The sequence below is a fragment of the Pelobates fuscus genome, chromosome 10 (genome assembly GCF_036172605.1).
Source record: "Pelobates fuscus isolate aPelFus1 chromosome 10, aPelFus1.pri, whole genome shotgun sequence".
NCBI lineage: Eukaryota > Metazoa > Chordata > Amphibia > Anura > Pelobatidae > Pelobates > Pelobates fuscus.
Window position 1 is genome coordinate 80,432,792 of NC_086326.1, and position 20,014 is coordinate 80,452,805.

General features: G+C 41.3%; 1 protein-coding gene across 5 annotated transcripts in view; it reads left to right on the top strand.

Moving 5' to 3' along the window:
• The first annotated feature begins 288 nt into the window (after positions 1 to 288).
• The window catches only part of GBF1 (golgi brefeldin A resistant guanine nucleotide exchange factor 1), a 177,689-nt gene continuing 157,963 nt past the window's right edge, over positions 289 to 20,014 (top strand). For all 5 annotated transcript variants that reach the window (XM_063434333.1, XM_063434328.1, XM_063434330.1 and 2 more), the window contains exons 1-3: positions 289 to 536; positions 13,173 to 13,278; positions 15,115 to 15,181. In XM_063434333.1, the coding sequence (XP_063290403.1) occupies positions 13,183 to 13,278; positions 15,115 to 15,181 (163 nt within the window). In that variant the 5' untranslated portion in view covers positions 289 to 536; positions 13,173 to 13,182. The remainder of the gene's footprint in view (positions 537 to 13,172; positions 13,279 to 15,114; positions 15,182 to 20,014) is intronic.

The window sequence follows — 20,014 nt, forward strand, 5'->3', positions numbered from 1 at the left end:
GGGAATCCCCAGCCAGCTCCCACATCTCTCAGACTGGAAACGTCACCCTAGCCCTAACCTCCGCCGTGACTAAGGAATGCCACTCTGTCAGTCACGGCGCATGCGCACAGCGACCGAATGCTCTGCTCTCTCTGTAAACCCCGCCCACCTGGCCTCGTAAAACCTCCCGTCAAAGCGAAGTCTTCGCTAGCTAGTCCCGCCTTTACAGCGCCATCTAACAATGCCATTGGACAGAACAGCTGTCTATCAGCGCTCGGAAGGCCGTGATTGGCTCCCTGCGCTGGTTTCCAGGTGTCGTGGTAGGCTGCGTTACCACGTCAGTGAAGTTTACAGTGAAGGCTCCAGCCGGTTCCTCTTCCTGGGCCCCGGTACCTACCGCAACCCGCGCTGCGCTTTATAACCGTGCTCCGCGCGTGTTCTCACACAGACCGCCATCACAGATTCCCTGCTCCCCGGGAACCGAGCTTAATGTGAAGCCAACGTCAGCGCCACTGCCTAGGCCGCCATCTTGGAAACAGGGTCACTCTCTCTGACAGGTAATGGGGAGGGGGTAATAAAGTGGGCAGAGGGGGAGAGGGGGTGATAAAGGGGGGAGGGGTGTAATAAAGTGGGCAGAGGGGGTAATAAAGTGGGCAGAGGGGGAGAGGGGGTGATAAAGGGGGAAGGGGGTAATAAAGTGGGCAGAGGGGGTAATAAAGTGGGCAAAGGGGGAAGGGGGTAATAAAGTGGGCAGAGGGGGGAAGGGGGTAGCAGAGGGGGAAATAAAGTGGGCAGAGGGGTAATAAAGGGGACAGGGGGTAATAAAGTGGGCAGAGGGGGTAATAAAGTGGGCAGGGAGGGGAGAGGGTAATAAAGTGGGCGGGGGGGGAGAGGGTTATAAAGTGGGCAGGGAGGGGAGAGGGTAATAAAATGGGCGGGGGGGAGAGGGTTATAAAGTTGGCAGGGGGTAATGTGGGGGGAGGGGGGACTATTCGTTATATAATGTAATGGTGGCCGAAAGGTAGACCAACACTCCTCAGGTGCTGCAGAACTACAACTCCCTTGATGTTTTGTCAAAAGGCTGGCTAAGCATGATGGAAGCCATAGTCCTACAACAGGATCTTTCTCTTGGTCATCCCTGATGTATTGTGCTATTGGAGTAAGGCTGGTGATGGCTAACACTGGGCAGCCAGCTGTCATGGACTACGTTTCACATGATGTACTGCTCCAGTAAGTAGCTGGAAGAGCATCATGGGATATGTAGTCTGCTATATATGGGTGTCAAAGGTTAGTCATCACTGGCATAAATGTCATTTTCATTTCTGAAAATAACCCTACTATAATACAGATAATCTGATTAAGGAGACTCCGACATGGGCTTTCATATACTGTAGAAAATTATCCTTACTGATAATGTCCATTTACTGTGTGACTGTGTGTAAAAAAAAAACAAAAAAAAACCCAAAACTGATTTAAGTAAATAAAAAATAGTCCTACAACAGGATCTTGGTTGTCCTGATATATTGTGTATTGGAGTAGGAATGGTGATGGTAACTCTTGGCAGTGTGTGTACATACAAGAGTTAACCATCACCACCCCTACTCCAGGACACCAATATGCATAGACACCATCAGTAAGGTCAGTTTTCTGCGGGATATGATAATACATGTGTGAGTCTCCTTAATTTATTATAGACTTACAATATTTGTCATAAATGTTGTTTACTGCAATGAGGTGGAAGTGATATATTGGAACCTAAAATTTTACACCCAAATACTTTGAAATCCAGCACGTACCAATCAATCACCCTTATATCTGTGTATGTTAGACCAACAATGGTTATTCTAATTACTGATATTATCAATACACTTCATTGCAGAGATCTTGTGTGCAAATTATGTTCATTAGACCTTTGTACATCATATTGATGTGCAAGGAGGCCTTTGACATTGCCTGAGCCTATTTGATCAGAATTGCACATGCAGTGTTTTTTATAATATACGCCAATTTGTTATATAAATTGTGATGAATAATCAATATTTACATATTTAGAAAGCCAGCCTCTTGTATCCACCCTTCTCGCATTTTACTAAATGGTAAGTTTTTGAGGGCAAGTCCCCAAGTTCTATTAAAGGGACACTATAGTCACCAGAACAACTACAGCTTATTGAATTTGTTCTGGTGAGTAGAATCATTAAATCCAGGCTTTTTGCTGTAAACACTGTCTTTTCAGAGAAAATGCAGTGTTTGCATTACAGCCTAGTGATAACTTCACTGGCCACTCCTCGGATGGCTGTTAGAGATCCTTCTTGGGTCATGGCTGCCTAAAATGCATCCAAACATTCAGTGTCTCCTCCCTCTGCATGCAGACACTGAACTTTCCTCATAGAGATTCATTGATTAAATTCATCTCTATGAGGAGATGCTGATTGGCCAGGGCTGTGTTTGAATCATGCTGGCTCTGGCCCTGATCTGCCTCCTTGTCAGTCTCAGCCAATCTTATGGGGAAGCATTGTGATTGGATCAGGCTACCACTTCTGATGATGTCAGCACACTGCTTGTTTTTCTGAGTCTAACAGCATGCAGAGTTACAGCTTCAAACTTGAATACAGTAAGATGTTTACTATATTTATGGAGGCACGAGGGGCCCAGGGGGCCTAGATGGTGGTTTTAACACTATAGGGTCAGAAATACATGTTTGTGTTCCTGACCCTATAGTAATCCTTTAAAAAAGGAAAAAAAGAAAAAGGTCAAGGCACAAGCAGTAATATACTTACAAACTCTGTAGAGATGGTCTGACTAGGATTCAAATCTGGGTTTTCCGGTACTAAAGCTGGTCTACCCAGCAGATATTTTAATATAACAGTTCCTAGTATTTTTGTGGGCCACCCAAGTCCTGCTGTAATAATAGGATTTGTTACTTGTGAATCTAACTGCTCTGCGGCTTGTCGTGTTACTTGTAAAATGAGCCTGGTAACTTTTGTTTAGCTAAAGTTGACAGCTTATTGCCACTGCAGCAGTACAGTATTAAAGTGTGTATGTTAGTGTTATTTTATATACTATCTGCAAAATTTTCTTTGGAATTTAACAAGCCTTTATATTAGGAGCCATAATATTTTGCTTTCTACCTTCTTTTGAGGCAGGGAAACAGTACTTGAATGATAAGTTAAAACCAGGGCATTATGACACTGGACATTCACTATTGTGTGGACATACCTAGAACTAGGTTAGAACTAGTATTCTTAGAGTTACGATTGTGAACCTATTTAAAGCTATATGGTCACTTTATTCCAGTTAATGTTATCGAGATGCTTTCTTGAGTGTTTTGTAGCGAAAGAAAACAAACAAACAATCCTTTCCTTACCTCTGCAGCACTTCCATCTTAGGGCCAGCGTCATGTACCTATGATGCGCTGGCCACGCACATGTGCTCTTGGACAGTTGATGAGAAATGTATATATGGATTCTTGGGTATTCCTACAACAATGCAAAATGTGCATGGTACTATGTAAGTTAAAGGAACACTCAAACGTTAAAACAAATTATACTGTTTGTAAAGTTACACATGTTGTTCTGTGCTATATTTAAATTCAGCCCATGCCCCTAGTTTAAAAGGACACTATAGGCACCCAGATCACTTCAGGGTTAAGGGGCCACTGTCCCAGGCCCCTTAACCCTGCAATTGTAATTATTGCAGTTTTTGATAAACCTCTAGTGGCTGTCTGGCCTGGACTTGTGGGTGGTTAGATGACTTTTGGTCGTCTGAAGCTGGATGACTTCACTCTTTGCATGAGGACATACATTGCAGCACACGCGCGTTAGGTCCCCCCTAACGGAGGAGAAGAGATCAAGCCTGATCCAGCACTGAGGGACATTGGTGCTTGAATCAAGTGCTTAAGTGTTATTTTTTTTTTAAACCCTTTTAGCACCATGTTGGGGGGAGGGGCGTGCAAAGGAGGGCAGCACTATAGTGCTAGGAAAAAAACTTTGTTTTCCTAGCACTATAGTTTCCCTTTAAATAAAAATAAACTCCCATTGCTTATACTACAAATCTCCCAACACAAGACGCCACTAGCTTGTTTCCCCCGATGTTGAATTGCTTCATACTGAAATACCCAGAAAACATAAGAGAGCATATCCCATTTTTTGTTTTTTGTTTTAGGTTATAGTGTTTATTTATTTATTTTTCTTCTTTACATGTCTTTTCAACAACAATGCCATGTAAAGTACACATCCTTCAACTTGTTATCTACAAAGTAATATTTGTGAGTATATTGTTTATGCAAAAAATAAGTTTGAAACTGAAAATTACAAAATCTTAAACAATTATTACTTGTAATTCAGTGCTTTAAAATTCTCTCTTCACAATCAGTCCTCCCAGGATGAGGTCATCACCACTGATGACCTTATTCTATTCCAATGCTTCACATAGAGCAGCATTAGGGGTTTACTGTGAATGCACTGAAACTTCTCACAGTGGAGCATTGGATTCAGGGCTTCTCTATGTGAAACATTGATTGCTTTTAGCATCATTATGCAGTATGTAATGATGCTAAAAAATAAGTTTAAAAAAAAAAAAAAAGGTCTTACGGAAGACACGCATCTAGTGTCTTACGGAAGACACGCATCTAGTGTCTTACGGAAGACACGCATCTAGTGTCTTACGGAAGACACGCATCTAGTGTCTTACGGAAGACACGCATCTAGTGTCTTACGGAAGACACGCATCTAGTCGCTAGCTGTCTGACAGCTTCTAAAGGTTTTACTTGGACCGAGAGAAAACCACTGTGTTAAGTTGTAGTGGTGTTGGTGTCTTTAAAGGAACACTATAGTGTTCGGAACACAAATGTATGTTCTAATGCCGTAGTGCCCTAGTCAGTTTAGTTTACCGGCCCCACCTGCACGTGGACACAGGTTTAATTACTTTTTGTCCCTCACAGCACTGGTCTCTGGCATTCCTTCACCACACTTCTTTGGCTGATGTAGTTGAGCTTAATAATCTGAGCCAATCCAGTTCTTTCCTATAGGACAGCTGTGGGAGGGTAGTGTACATGAGACCAATTGATTGAAATAGTGGAGTATTACTTTACTATTTCGCAGCTGCGCCTTTAGTGGCTGGAGGCAGGTTAGTCTTGGAATTAAAACATTGTGGCGTTCCAGCAGAATGTCAATATTTTCAGCTGCAGCGATACAACGGGGTAAATGGCAAGCAGACCACTTCATTGATATGAAGTGGTATGGATGCCTATAGAGTCCCTTTTTAAAGTTGTTTGCATTGTGTGTTCTTCCAGAGGTTCAATCAACTGTATGGTTGTGAGAGGTGTAATTCATGATTTGTCCCTCTCACCCAAATAAGGGTCCTCACCAACCGTGCTTAATCGTAAGTCACACTCCTAGGAACTAACTTTCTTTTTAACACTGCAAGGATTGAACAAAGGTCTGGAAAACTGCCCTGTGCAGAGTTTAACTGGAAAAAAAAGAGTAATGGGATTACCTAGTCTAGCAATAAAAACAGGGGGCAACTCTTTTGGACAGTGAACTACTATTATAAATACAATAAAGGAAAACTAAAATCGCATGTCTATACTGAGTTATTAGGAAACCTAATGGCTCACTTAATGTCATAAAAGTAAAAAAAAGTCTGCGTAGAAGTGACCAGTAGCCAGAGAATCTAGATCAGGGGTCAGCAACCTATAGGATGCATGGCACTTGAGTTGCCTTTGCGTGGCTGCCAGACTCGGATATCTGAGGATCTCTCTTGGAATTGGGCTATCATGGTTTCCAGTGGGACTTCTTTAGATATCTGCTAGTGCCAACTGAATGTTTGGATCTAGCGTTAATCGCAGCAGGTGGTGAGGGGCAGTCATTAAATTACTCATTGCATCACTTGGAGGAAGTGATCTCAGATTGCTTCCTCTTGGCGCTTGTGAAAGGGAATCTGCACTGCAGGAGAGCAGCCTGCAGCAGCCATGACCCTTGACCAGTACCTGGACAGTCTGGTCTTCACTGGACACCAGGTAAGCAATCCACACAACCTCCTCTTACATGCAAATAATACAAACCCCCACATACACAGCACTACTGTTAACCCACACACATGCATTCAAACCCACAAGCAGCGTCCTACAACAAATACCCCGAGCTGACTCTACAGAGTCGTATAATACCACACATAATCCCACAAGCAGACCCCATACATAGCCCGCCCACTAACACGTCACACTCAATGCCACATACTGCTCATGCACATACACAATATAACACTGCTCACATATGCACAAATACAATCATATGAAGCCTAATGCAGCAACATACAAACAAGTTAATCTAAAGAGGCCCTCTCCTGCCTCGCCAAGAGAGCTTTATAGGATCGCGCGATCCTCCATAGACTTCAGTGTTTTATTCTTTTTCGTACTTATGAGTATTGCACTGATGTTGGCTACTTGCTGAAGACGATTCCAAGGGGGAATAAGGTTGTGGCCGCGAGGGATAGGTTCAGGTAAGTAAAATCTACCTTCTCTGGTCCACTGTAAATCAAGCAGCAATGCCATCTGAGGCCTTAGCAAAACGTGCCAAGGTACTTCCAGCGTATGGGCTTAGTGGATCTAATCATTGTGAAATGCCTGTTACAAGTTTAAAAATCATTTCCCTGGTGTGCATTGCAGTTCCCAATGCAACATTGTAACAAAACATACTGACTTGTATATGAATAGGGATTATTTAAATCAGCATTTCCCAATTAATACCAGGGTTCTGCAAGAAACAAACTGTTGTTCCAATGCAGATTTTGCCACATCTAAGATCCAGAATGGTCGCATGTATCAAACCTTTCAGTCCTTTAGCTTTTTCTGTTGCTTTAATCAGTATTATGCCCAATCTGGCTTCACATAGGAGGGAATTTATTTATTTTATAGTGCTGCCCTTTAGATTGGTGCCCAGTGTGGCATCTGAGGATAGTTTTCTTTTCCTTTTACATTTAGAATGTGTTGGTTAAAAGTGTGCTGCCGAAACGATTTGTATGTCACACCTTGATTCTAATTTATTCCGTTTTTTTTTTTTTTTTTTTTTTTCTCTTTAAAAGAAAAAAAAAAAAAAAGTATTACTCATTCTTGGGTCCTCTACTAGAGGCTCTGTGCAGTATCTTAGCTGTTCCTAGAATTGCACTCGTCTGGACAGCCATCTCATATGTCCCACCTGGAATCTGTTGAAGCCACTCCCCCATCTTGGGGGTGGTCACAGCCCCGAGTGCTCCTATTACAACTAGGACTACTACTGCTCTACATATTTATTTAGCTCCTCTTTCAGTCCATCTTCTCATGTTCTTTCTCCCTGATGTTCTAGTCGCTGTGTATTGACACATCCACCACGACTGCACTCTTCCGTTCGTTGACTACCACCATGATGTCAGGTTAGATGGCCAGTACTTGTTTATCTGAGAAAACAAGGGGCTGGCTGCACATACATAAATAGGGTGCTGCTGGGAGCCAATAAGTACAATAAAAATTTAAATCCAGCGCATTACCTTAGCAACTTTGTTAGTACTTGCTTATTTGTCTGGATCTGGAAGTCCGCTTGTGCAAAAAATAAAAAAAGAGTATAATGCACACACTATAAAGGGGAATACTTCCTGCAGGGTGCTCCAGAAAGGGTGGGCCAATCCCTGAAGACATCAAATGGAAGAGAAGAAATATCCAGGCACATCTGAGGTTTCTTCTAAAAGGCAGTCTACTGTTTAAAAATGTTTACATTTTTTTTACTTTATTTTATTTGAACAAGGTGGAGACAATGTTTCGGCTGCCCTCCTTTATCAAATCTCTGGATCTGGAAGTCCTACAGGATCTTAGCCCTGTAATTCTCAACAACCCGTTGTTGTATCTCCCGTCTGAACTTAGGCAGGTCCAGTCCATATGCTGTGCAGATGTTTCAGTACACAACCCCAGCAGCTTGGTTGTGTATCTATGTGTACGCTGTACCTGCTAACATCTTGCATCTAGCTACTACGTGCTGGATTGCCTCGGATGCCTCTTTGCACAGTCTGCATCTTGGTTCTTGTCTGGTGTGGTAGACCACCACTTCTATTGATCTTGTGCTGAGTGCCTGTTCCTGCTCTGCTAGTTTTGGCGCTTAAGTGCTGTCTTTCAATCCTTCCATTTCCAACCACTGGTAGGCTTTTGTGATGTGAGCCACATCCACTATATGCCAGTGGTACACTCCATGGATAGGTGTGTCTTGCCATGGAAAATTCTCTTTTGCTGCATCCTCTATCTGTCATTCCCTCAGCAGTTCCTCTTTGGGAGGAGCCATCTTCGTGATGTACTTGTGGAGGCTCTGTGTTTCGTCCAGGACTGTGGCCTTGACACTCTTAAGGCCCAGTTTGCCTTCTTTCCAGCTGGTGTACAATCTCTGGGTGCTGGATTTTGGGTGAAATTCTCCATTCATGGTAAGTAGTTTCTGGGTCTTGACATCTATGGTGACCAATTGTTCTAATTCCAGCTGGGTATCTGATGAATGGTAGGGCATATTTGTTGATGGCTTGGATATTCTTCTTGCCACAGAGCTGGTACTTTAGGACCTGTCTGACTCAATGGGGGTACTTGGATGTTGCTATCGTTTCTGCCTCTTCCTTATGGTTACCAGGTGTATGTGGTATCCCCAGGTATTTGTACCTGTTCTCTGCATTCCTATTTTTGCCTTCTGGTACTTCAACACATTCTGTCCTTATCTTTCATCTCTTTACTATCATCCAAACCAGTGCTTCTTAAAGGACCACTCTAGGCACCCAGACCACTTCAGCTTAATGAAGTGGTCTGGGTGCCAGGTCCAGCTAGGGTTAACCCATTTTTTTATAAACATAGCAGTTTCAGAGAAACTGCTATGTTTATAATAGGGTTAATCCAGCCTCCAAATCCTCTAGTGGCTGTCTCACAGACAGCCGCTAGAGGCGCTTGCGTGATTCTCACTGTGAAAATCACAGTGAGAGCACGCAAGCGTCCATAGGAAAGCATTGATAATGCTTTCCTATGAGACCGGCTGAATGCGCGCGCAGCTCTTGCCGCGCGTGTGCATTCAGCCGAATGGGAGGAGAGCAGGAGGATCGGAGGAGAAGAGCTCCCCGCCCGGCGCTGGAGAAAGGCAAGTTTTAACCCCTTTTCTCTCCACAGAGCCCGGCGGGAGGGGGACCCTGAGGGTGGTGGCACCCTCAGGGCACTATAGTGCCAGGAAAATGAGTGTTTTCCTGGCACTATAGTGGTCCTTTAATGATGCTCTTTGCCTGGGACATCCTTGCTGGTGAGGCTCTCCTGGGAGTGATGGAGAGCTGCTGTGTGGAGACACTCACAACTGGATTGAAGATGTGATCTCTAGAATTAGAAATCTCTAGGACTAGAAAGTCCTAGTTAAAAACTGGAGTGTTCCAACTAGCTTTGACTACTTAGTCTATCATAATTTATATCTATTGGTTATGGTATATAGGACGAAAGGTTTTGAGATTTGTTGGTAAAATTTGACGAAGCAGGGTATGACTTTTGATTAGGGGAAAAAAGCAACTTTGGGTTCTGAAGTGAGGAATGAGACTGAAATAGCAGCTGAATGAACTGCTTTGGAATTTATTTGAATCTAACATGAAAAGGTGTTAACTTAATGTAGTATAAAAAAAAAATACAAAAAAAATCTTATGCTGTATTTCGTGGTCTTACGTGTACTTCCAAAGACCCTCTGTATAACAAGAGTATCGTAGTGATTCAGGTTCCTGGTGGAGGAAGCACCAAGAACTGAAGATAGAAATGCCTCTGAGGGAAAGCTTCAAGTAACTAAATCTCCCTTTAGCTTTTTACCTTGGTCACCACACACGAACAGATATGTCACCTTGTGAGACTTTGCAAACGTATAATGGCCCATTTTAAATTTTATCTTCCTAAATACTGAACTACTTGTTGTCATGATTTTGGTTTATGAGAGTTGTACTAATTTAGCCCAAATTCTATCAGATTTCTTATGTGGAAATTAAAAGTTTAGTAAATCAAGCTGAGTGATATTTTTCTTGGTGATTTTAATCTTTTGAAAGAATAGCTATAACATTTGAGTGCTGAATTTCATATCATAAAATCATATTTTGTAGAGTTTTTGTCTATCCATTTTTAATAAGCTTTAACAGATGTGCATTAGCTTATTTCTTTCATTGTAAAGAATGGTTTCTGAAGTGTCTCATAATTTCCTGTTGTACCTGTCACCAGTTCCTAATTAGTCCTAAGTGTGGTGCAAGTATTACATGGTTCTAAGTGCTAAATTGTGTCCAGACTGTTGCCAAAGAATTGTATCAAAATCCCAAGTGGGACATGTAAATCACATCAGTGAGTTTATCTTCACCATATATCACTTCAATTGAATGAAAAGAGAAACAGCTAGCATGAATTTGGTGACAGATTGGTCCTTTTGCCAAAATCTTTAGACATGAAAAGGTTCCTCATTTACTCATGTTTTGTCTATGCAATTTATTTTTGGAAAAAATGTTAGCCTATTGTCTGTTAAAATTCACCTGGTAAGCAAACATTTTTATAATGAATACAGCAACCAACTGTTACTTTAAGAAATTATTTGAATGTCTTAAATTTCTGGGATTTTATTCTGTTGAAGTTGGTTTTTATTGCTGAATCCTGCAACTTGTTTTTATCTATTTTGCTATTAGAGATTTCTATTTGAACTTATTTCTATATCAAAATAGAGTCTGCAACAGTAGATAAATATTGACTCTATGAAACAGTCCATTGCCAGAACAGTAGGAATTAAAACATTTACAAATGTGAAATCCATGGGAAAGGTAGATTTTTTTTTTTTTTAAAGGACTATAGGCACCAAGACCACTTCAGCTTAATTTAGTGGTCTGGGTGCCAGGTCCCTCTAGGGTTAACCCTGCCTGCTGTAAACATAGCAGTTTCAGAGAAACTATGTTTACATATGGGTTAATCCAGCCTCTAGTGGCTGTCTCCGCGATTCTCACTGTGATTTTCACAGTGAGAAGACGCCAGCGTCCATAGGAAAGCATTGAGAATGCTTTCCTATGGACGGACTCAACGCGCGCGCTGTTCTTGCTGAAGAGGGAGGAGAGTCCCCAGCGCCGAGGGAGCCCAGCGCTGGAGAAAGGTAACCCCTTCCTCCAACTTCAGCCTGGCGGGAGGGGGGCCATGAAGGTGGGGGCACCCTCAGGGCACTATAGTGCAAGGAAAACAAAGTGTGTTAAGGGGCTTTACTTGGAGCTTTCTTTTTCCTTGGCTAAGCCTTGCTGTGCAGGGCTGGCTTATTGACTGACTGAGAGGGAGGCAGGAGGTATGTCCTTGCAGACCCTCTGCCTGCCAGGGAGAAGATGATCACATCTGTTACCCCAGCGTGCAGTGTGTGCTGAAAACACTTATTTTATGCACAGAATTGTCATTGGCAGCATGGAACAGGGTTCTTTGCTGCCAATGTCACATGTGCTGGTAATGTTTTAAATAAGCACTCCAGTAAAAAAACAAATAAAAAAACAAACCAAAAAAAAACTTTTTCATGTGTATATATAGTGAGTACAAGCATGATTTTGTTTTCAATGCAAGTATTAATTGGGTGTATATCTTAGAAAAGCTTAGAAAGGCTTCAGTTTTTATGAATTGTGGCCTTGGCAAGCCCTCCACTTTTCTCATTGCAAAGCATCTGACTTGGTGCCCATGTGTGCCGTCTCGCGCACGTCTGATCTGAGGTCTTGAGCTGGTCTGAGGTCTGTGAGGTAGGGTAGGCAGGCACGTCAAGTAAAGTGTGCCTGCCACATCTGTTAGCTAATGAAAGTAGGAAGGAATCCTCCCTGGCTCTTTGCTTGACAGCAAGGGTGGAGTTCCCTAGTTCATTTTATAAAACTGCTGATTTCTCATAGAAATCAGCACTTTTATAAACTGGTGTTAAACTAGGGTGCTCCTTTGAAGTGCTTTTGGAATGTTGAGTGGTCCCTTAATGCTCATTGTAAGTCCTCCACAGCAGCCCACCCCCCATGTGCTGCTTGAACTAATGTGTCAGATTAAAATATTAAAGGAGCGCTATAGTGCCAGGAAAGCAAACTTGTTTTCCTGGCACTATAGCGTCATTAGGTCCCCCCATCTTCAGGGGCCCCCCTCCCGCTTTTCTGAATGGGTTAAAACCCTTTCAGCCACTTGCCTTTCTCCAGCGCCGGGCTCCCTCTGTGCTGGGGAACTCTCCACCCCCTGCAGAAGTCAGATCCGAATGCGCGTGTGCGGCAAGAGCCGCGCACGCATTCAAACAGCCCATATGAAAGCATTACTCAATGCTTTCCTATGGACGTCCAGTGTCTTCTTCTCACTGAGATTTGAGAAGTGAGACAGCCAATAGAGGCTGGATTAACCATCAGTGAAACATAGCAGTTTCTCTGAAACTGCTATGGTTTCAGCTGCATGGTTAAAACTAGAGGGACCTGGCACCTAGACCACTTCATTGAGCTTATAGTGGTCCGTTAAGGTATACTTGCCTATAGGGGTCCGTTAAGGTATACTTGTACTCTGAAAAAGATGTCTCTGTTGTTTTTCCATTACAGGTGATTTTCCAAAGGTCACCTACAAGATTTATCTTATGACATTTCAAATACACATTGCTTACAGAATATTTTATACAGACTCATTTAAATGTGTTGGACTATTCATGTTTTAATTTGATTTAGTCATCTTATATGCACCCATTATGCAATGAGAAACTGGCTCTATACAACAGTTGGTGTCTTTAGTTTCACTACTTTTTATAACTTGTATGATGAACTCGATTCCTTCTGGGTGTTCTGTACAATGGAAGGGCTTACTGTTTGAAAAAGGATTACTTTTTCATTTGTGTTACTAGTCAACCAATGAAGCTAATTTATTCCTCTTTTATGGTAAATGTGTGTTTCCCTTGTGAATGCCACCTGTGATTCTGTGCATTCAAATTTGTGTCTGATTGGGTTCTACTTTGTTTGTCATTTTAAAAAAATGCTTTTTTTCCCCTTCTTTCTTCAAATTTTATCACAATAAATATTTATTTGGAGTTATGAGGCATCATATGTGGTGCCATGATGCCAAGGCCTCTGATTATTATAGCATCTGCTCGCATTGGTAAAATTAGAAGATGTGCACATTCTTCATGCTGTGATTGGTTGCTAAATTTTGTTTTGTCCTTTGTCATTAGGGCTGTAAAAATGGTAGACCGAAATATCTACATAGTTCAAGGAGAAATCAGCACCGTCGTTGGTGCCATAAAACGGAATGCAAGATGGAGCATGCATACTCCTTTGGTAAGATATTAATAAAATTTTAAAGTGAATATTAAAAGTTGACTTTTTCTTTTCTTTTTTTTTAGATTCACATTTCACGATCCTTTTGTTAGTGGTATTATGGCATCTTTTTTTAATTACATTTTGAAAGATAATGTTCGGCACATTTACAAGCCAAACATTTTTCCATTTACAAGTAAAGTATGAACCATGCTACTTAGATACCTTCTTTTTATATCGAAGGAAAAAACACCCTTCATTCTTTAATCCTCGTAAAACATTTTGTGATGGGTTTTAGTTATTGCTGGGAGAAAGACCCCACACTTTTTACTCAGACTATGTTATTGGGTCTCGTTGGTTGTAACAGACACCTTATTAGTTACACCCCAGGCAAATGCCCACAATTCTTTACTGAAGCCACAGATTTCCCTATGATGTAGAGGTTCTTTTGATTACAGAAAGGAAGAGTGTAACAAATGTGTTTTAAAATGTTTTCAATGTACTATCGAATTTAATTTAAGAACGTCTTAAAGGGTTACTTTAAATTTGTCAAACACATTTATTTATATATATTTTTTTTACTTAAAATGCCCTATTGGGCATTCATAATAGGTTCCCACTCCTATAATGCCTAATAAAAAAAAAAAAGCTTAAACTCACCTGAAATCCATGGCTGGATGAAGCACCCGGCGCTGATCTCCACGTCATAGGCTTCTCATGTAGAAGAGAGGGATGTAGTAAGAGCGTTTAGGAGGGAGAGATTTAAAAAGGGGAAAAAAAACAAACACGCAAAAACCCTATTTCGGCTACTTTGATGACATTTCTTCTTATGTTGCAGCTAATGTTGTTTTATATATTTATTTATATATATAAATTTTATTTTTTTCTTACAAAAAAAACAAACTTATAGCTTACAAAAACTAAAAAATATAGATGGATAGATATTGTGCGGTGAGTGAGTGTGCTGGATCGTGTGTGTGTGTGTATATGTATATGTGTGTATATATATATATATATATATATATATATGTGTGTGTGTGTGTATATATATATATATATATATATATATTCCAGCACACTCACTCATCCACTAAACAGCAACTTCAAAGCTCACAGATTTAGGCAAAATAATGGGGGTGTAGTTACAGTATAGGATCATACGTTGCATAAGCCTGCTGCAACGTCAATGTACCCCATCTTTGGCAGGTCCTACTCTAACAGCTTATGTCTGCTCTTATGAGATTAACCCACTTAGTTGAGAAAAAAAAATCCATCTGGGGCTCTCTGCAGTACATGGTTAAATAGGGCCCTGGAATGTTCAATAACATACATATGTTTTTTTTTATATTAATAGAGAGCTAATTGTTTAGAGTAACAAATGCCAGTGAGAGCAATCCTCTTCTGTCCCCCCCCCCCCCCCCCCCCCAATACTACAATGGGCTCCCTGCATATGTGACAATGAACTTTTGTCAAACTGGGACACTGATATAACAGACCCAGGCAAAATCTGTTGGCCATCAGATATGCTTCCAGGTAGCTGATGGGTGACCTGAATATTCAAAATCAAATTGCAACAGCAGCTGGAGGTTTATCCCCACATTGCAGAAGTTGGGAAAACCAAACGATAAGCTTGTGCCAGGCGGCATACTGTCACTGTCACGCAAGTCCGTGGCACTCAAATGGTTTAGAGTAGCAACTCTGCAAATTGTTAATCAGCACTGAGAAGAAGAATAAATCTGAAGTATCTTTGTGACATGTTAAAATTGCTTAATTTCAAGGCATATGCAAGATGTACTCTATAAATTTATTTCTAGCAGCACAATGTATATTTATTGTGGATTTATATGCTTGTTTTAGGATGAGGAACAGGACCCACTGCTACACAACTTTAGTGTTCTTAAAGAAGTATTGAATAATATAAAGGGTAAGTCTTTCCAATTGAATTGCTATGCATGGAATTAAACATGTGTTGTCTTTTTCCTTTGAATATATGAGGAAATGGATGTCAGCTATTTGTTTTTGTTTTTATACATAATGCTGAAAAAGTACATTGTTTACTATTTAGGGTGCCAACTTCTTGATTCACATATTTGCAGTTCTCTGTTACATGGTGAAATGAAAAAGAACATTTTTTTTTTGTGTGAACAATATTATAAAACATGTGATTTACCCACCTCTCCCAAGGGGATTCTGCAGTTGTGTGGAGCAGGTGGGCGAGGAAAGGTCAAAATATTCCTTAAGGGCATTTCTATCTCTCTTACTTGGACTGCCAGAATGCAGATGCTGCTGCTTCTCTCTGTATTATAAAACCTTATTTTAGCTTGAACACTACATGCATATATTTATTGCCGCTGCTTTAGCTTGAACTCTACATGCATTTATTTATATACTGCAGTTGCATAGTAGACAATAGAAATAAAAGTACCACAGCCATGTTGAAACTTGCATTCAACTTTTCGTCCTTTGGCTACATTAATGAATTAGAGATGTAATGTTCGAAAAAAAAAAGCAATGCAGTGTTTTACTCAAACAAAAGTCCATGTTCTGGATATAGTACAATCGACAATGCCTGCCATTTGGAGTATATTTAGAGGGACATTACAGAAACTATAACCAGTTTATCACAATGTAAGTTGTTATGGTGTGAGGAAATGCAGGCCTTGTCTTGCTTTACGGGGTTAAACAGTTAACAAATGGTTAATTCTGGAAGAGGCACCCAATACCTCTGCCCCTCTACTTCCTGTGATGGTTTGATGCCTAACTCAGAAAACTTCAGACCATCAGAGAAAGTGGAGGGGCAGAGAGATTGGGCAGTGTTTTCCAGAGTTTAGGGTTAAACCATTTGCACCATAACTTATTGTATGTATATGTATGTGTGTGTCTGTGTCTGTGTCTCTCTCTCTCTCTCTCTCTCTCTCTCTCTCTCTCTCTCTCAAAGGAACACTATAATATTAGGAATAAAACTCTGTAGGGTTAAAAACTTTTTACATTGGTTTGACTTCTTACCTGGGGTCCACAATGTAATGTTCCCCTGCCTCCGGGCTTAATTTAGGAGAGCCAAGGGAAGCTCCTGGTTAGAAGCTTCCAACTCTCTTGATGAAATGGGATGATGATGGGGGGGGGGGGGCTGTGGTGAGTGAGCTGTGGTAGTTATGATGCTTGGAGTGTTCCAATGCTGGGAAGAAATAAACCACAGCATTAGATACTTTTACATTGTGTTTGTGTTTGGACAAGACATGTTTATTACGACACTACTTTTGAAATGCATACACAGAATAAACAAATGGTCCAGGCTTTTGTGTTACCAGTTGGATATTCGTTTTATTCTTGTACCCATTGCTTCTCATGAATCATTACTTACCATTTAGGTGCCAAAAGGATGACCTCAATTATGACATTTTACATCCATGTTACTCAAGGAGAGTTGGAAACGCGTGTTTTTTTTTTTTTTAAATATATTAAATACTCCCAGCAAAAACTGTATTTAGGGCGCAAATATTTTGGTACTGTAATCCTATATGAGTTCAGTATATGTTGGCTTTTTATTTGTTTTTTTTATTCTCAGAAGATTTGATTTTAGTATGTGTTCTATGACACAAAATTCTCCTTCTCCTTCTCTGATCATCTCTATCCTGCTTTCCCCTCCACCCGATGCTTGCGAAGCACTTATTTGATCAGGTGGAGCGAGAGCAGCCACAGTCAAACTATGCCCTTTAGATTGTCAATATTATCCTCCTTTCCATTTTTCTCCCTTTGGGCTTTTAGAGTTAATTTGTAATTTTGGGATTCTGGTCTGTGTCTGTTACACAGTTCATTATTTAACCAAAATCTGCATAATGAGCACAGAGTAGCCGTGTAAATGTTAGGTATTGTTGCAATGGATTTTTTTTTTTTTTTAATCTCTTTAGCGTTTTATTAATTCATATAACCCTTTCACTGCTGTAATCTGGGATGATGTGCCCTGTTTATATTGTAAAGTGAAAAACACACTATGGGCGTTTTATCAAGGTGTCATGTTCTGAATAGTGGATCAACCACTATGGGAACAAACAGATTCATGCCATGGGTGATTATACCACTTTCACAATGTTGCACAGCATTTTAATAACACATTGATAAATCTCTCCCATTGTATATGGGCAACATTTTATTAAATTTAGTAATGTGTATATTAGGCTATCAGAGTGGAGCAATGCAATTTTTTATTTTTTTTTGACAATCAATGTTGCTTCATAGAGCAGACTAGCATCAGTGATACAACAACATAGAGGTTTCAATCAACCTAGCGGTACATAGAATGGCAAATCAGTTGCAATACAATGTGACATAGCTGTACAGTGGGAGTCACTGATGGAGGGATCCAGGCAACTTTTTTATTTTGAGAGTGAAGGAGATAAATGTCATGCTTCACTTCAGTAGAGGAGAACCTTTGTTGGACGGCTCCTATTGAGCTTGTAGAAGCATGTACAGGTAGACTGCAATACAGATGCATAAACAAAATGGATAAAAACGAAAAAAACATTTGTGAGGGTCGGTAAGGTGGTCCACTTTCGCGAACCGCTACATTGGTTGGAGTCGGTGATGGACCATGTTGGGTAGTCTACCTGGGGGAAGTTGGGAAGGTTTTTTTTTTTTTTTTTTTTTTTTTTTTTTTTTTTTAAATAACCAATCTTTCTTTTTATTTTGGTTTTGTGATTTAACATTGACAACAATCTTAACAGAAAAGTATAGTAACTAAGTATGTCACAATACGCAGAACATTTGTTACAGTATCATGAAATGCGATTTAACAGTTTAATGTGTAGACGAATCCTATCTATCTATGTGTAAGTTGGTTGACATTAAATGAGCAAGTTAACCTTGTTCGTCCCTGTGGCCACCCTCTGTTTTTGTACTAAGATTGCACCTGAGTGCCGTAGATATGTGTGTGCATTCCTATTTCTTTAGCGTATTTCTTCCAGTCCCTGTGTCTTACCTAACTATACTCCTGTAGGTGGACTGAGGTTGGGGTTTCACTTCATGTATGCATGTCTTTACTAGAATGACAGCCAGTGATGTTGCTAGGGTTGGAATCTTTGTGAGTTTTCCCTAGTCCATGTTTGTGAGTGCCCTATAGTTTTAGGGATTCCGTCTTATAGTGGTGTTTTCTCTGTTCGTCTGTTCTGTCGTGAGGTGTTAGGTGCCGTTGCGTCGGTGGGCAGTTTGCTGGATCTTAATGTCCTGAGATCTATTATGCCTCCTTGTTGTAGCTCTACTGTCCCTCTTTTCTGGCTAATTTTCAGCCTCTTTCCCGCCCGTTCTCTTGGTCTCGGGTGGTCTGTGTCGGATGTGGTGTGCGTGTTTTGTGTGTGTATAGTGGTAAGGGATAGATTAGAAGAGAGCGTGTGTGTGAGTGTATCCGGTCCACGTGTGATCCGAGTATAAGGTAGAGAAGGAGTTGGGTTGGAAATGGGGATTATAGGGTGCGGGGATCGTCCAGCTCCCCTGCGGGTACTTTCAGCATCGCGTGTGTCCGAGTCTCGTTTGGGTATCCCGGGCGCGTTGCTGCGGTTATAGTCTCATCATCCCTTTTTTGGGGCCAAGCAAAAGCTCAGTTTTCCTGATTCTCAGACCGATCTTCCTGAGATAAATTCAAGCCATGGTGTTCACGTCTGTAAATGGCGTTCCGTTGTTCCCCTCAAGGAGGCTGTAAGCTGCTCCATGTCATGGATGATCTCCACCTTTTCACTCCAATGTCGCAGCCTGGGAACCTGTTTGGTCCGCCAGCGAAGCGGAATAAGTTGTTTTCCGCGTTTAGTAGGTGTTTTGTGAGTGATTTTTTTTTTTTTTGTACCTCGAAAGAGGCTTTTCAGTGTGGTGAAGGAGCATTTGTAGTGGTTGGAGTGGTAGGTCTGAGTCCGTGATGTTCTTTATCTGCGCGTGGATTTGTTTCCAGTAAGGGGCAATGTGTTTGCAGGCCCACCAGATGTGGAGGTCCGTGCCCACCTCTGTCTCACATCTCCAGCAGACATCTGTGACTTCCGGTATCATTCTGTGTAGTCGTTCCGGCGTTCTATACCACCCCGTCAATAGCTTGTAATTAAGTTCTTGGTGTTTGGAGCACATTGTGCTCTGATGTGTTAGTATGTGAATCTTATCCCACTGGGGGTCGGTGAGTGCGGTTCCTGTAGCTTCCTCCCATCTCGCCTGATGTTTTAGAGGTGCTTGTTGCGTTGAGGATTGTAGCAGCGCATATAGGGTTGATATTCCACGGTGTAGTGGTCTCCGTGACGTGCATGTTTTCTCAAATTCTGTCAAACGTCTGTGGAACAGGTGGCGCCCCATGTGTGATTGGTAATAGGACTTGATTTGGAAGTATCTGAATCTATTTAAACCCCATGGGACCCTTTCCTGTATTAGCTCTGGAAATTGTTTCAGTGAGTCCGCTGAACACCACTGTTGCATATACGTCCAATCGTCCTCCGTAAATGCACTGATGTCTTGTGGTGTGTGACCCCCCCACCATGCAATTATTGAGGCTACTATTTGCCATGTGCTATTCTATGCTTTTGGTTATTTTTAGTTTTGATTCATCTCTTTAGAGGGCGTATCAAATCGCAGTGAAGCCGTGTTTTACTTTTCTTTTCCAAGCACTATATCCACTACAGCCTGCTGTAGTCGCTATGGTGCCAGCAGTGCCTCTCATCCTCCTAGCTTAAGTAGTCATTCTGTTTGCCGGCTGGGTACCGGTCACTGGCTCTTTTTTTTTTCTTTCTTT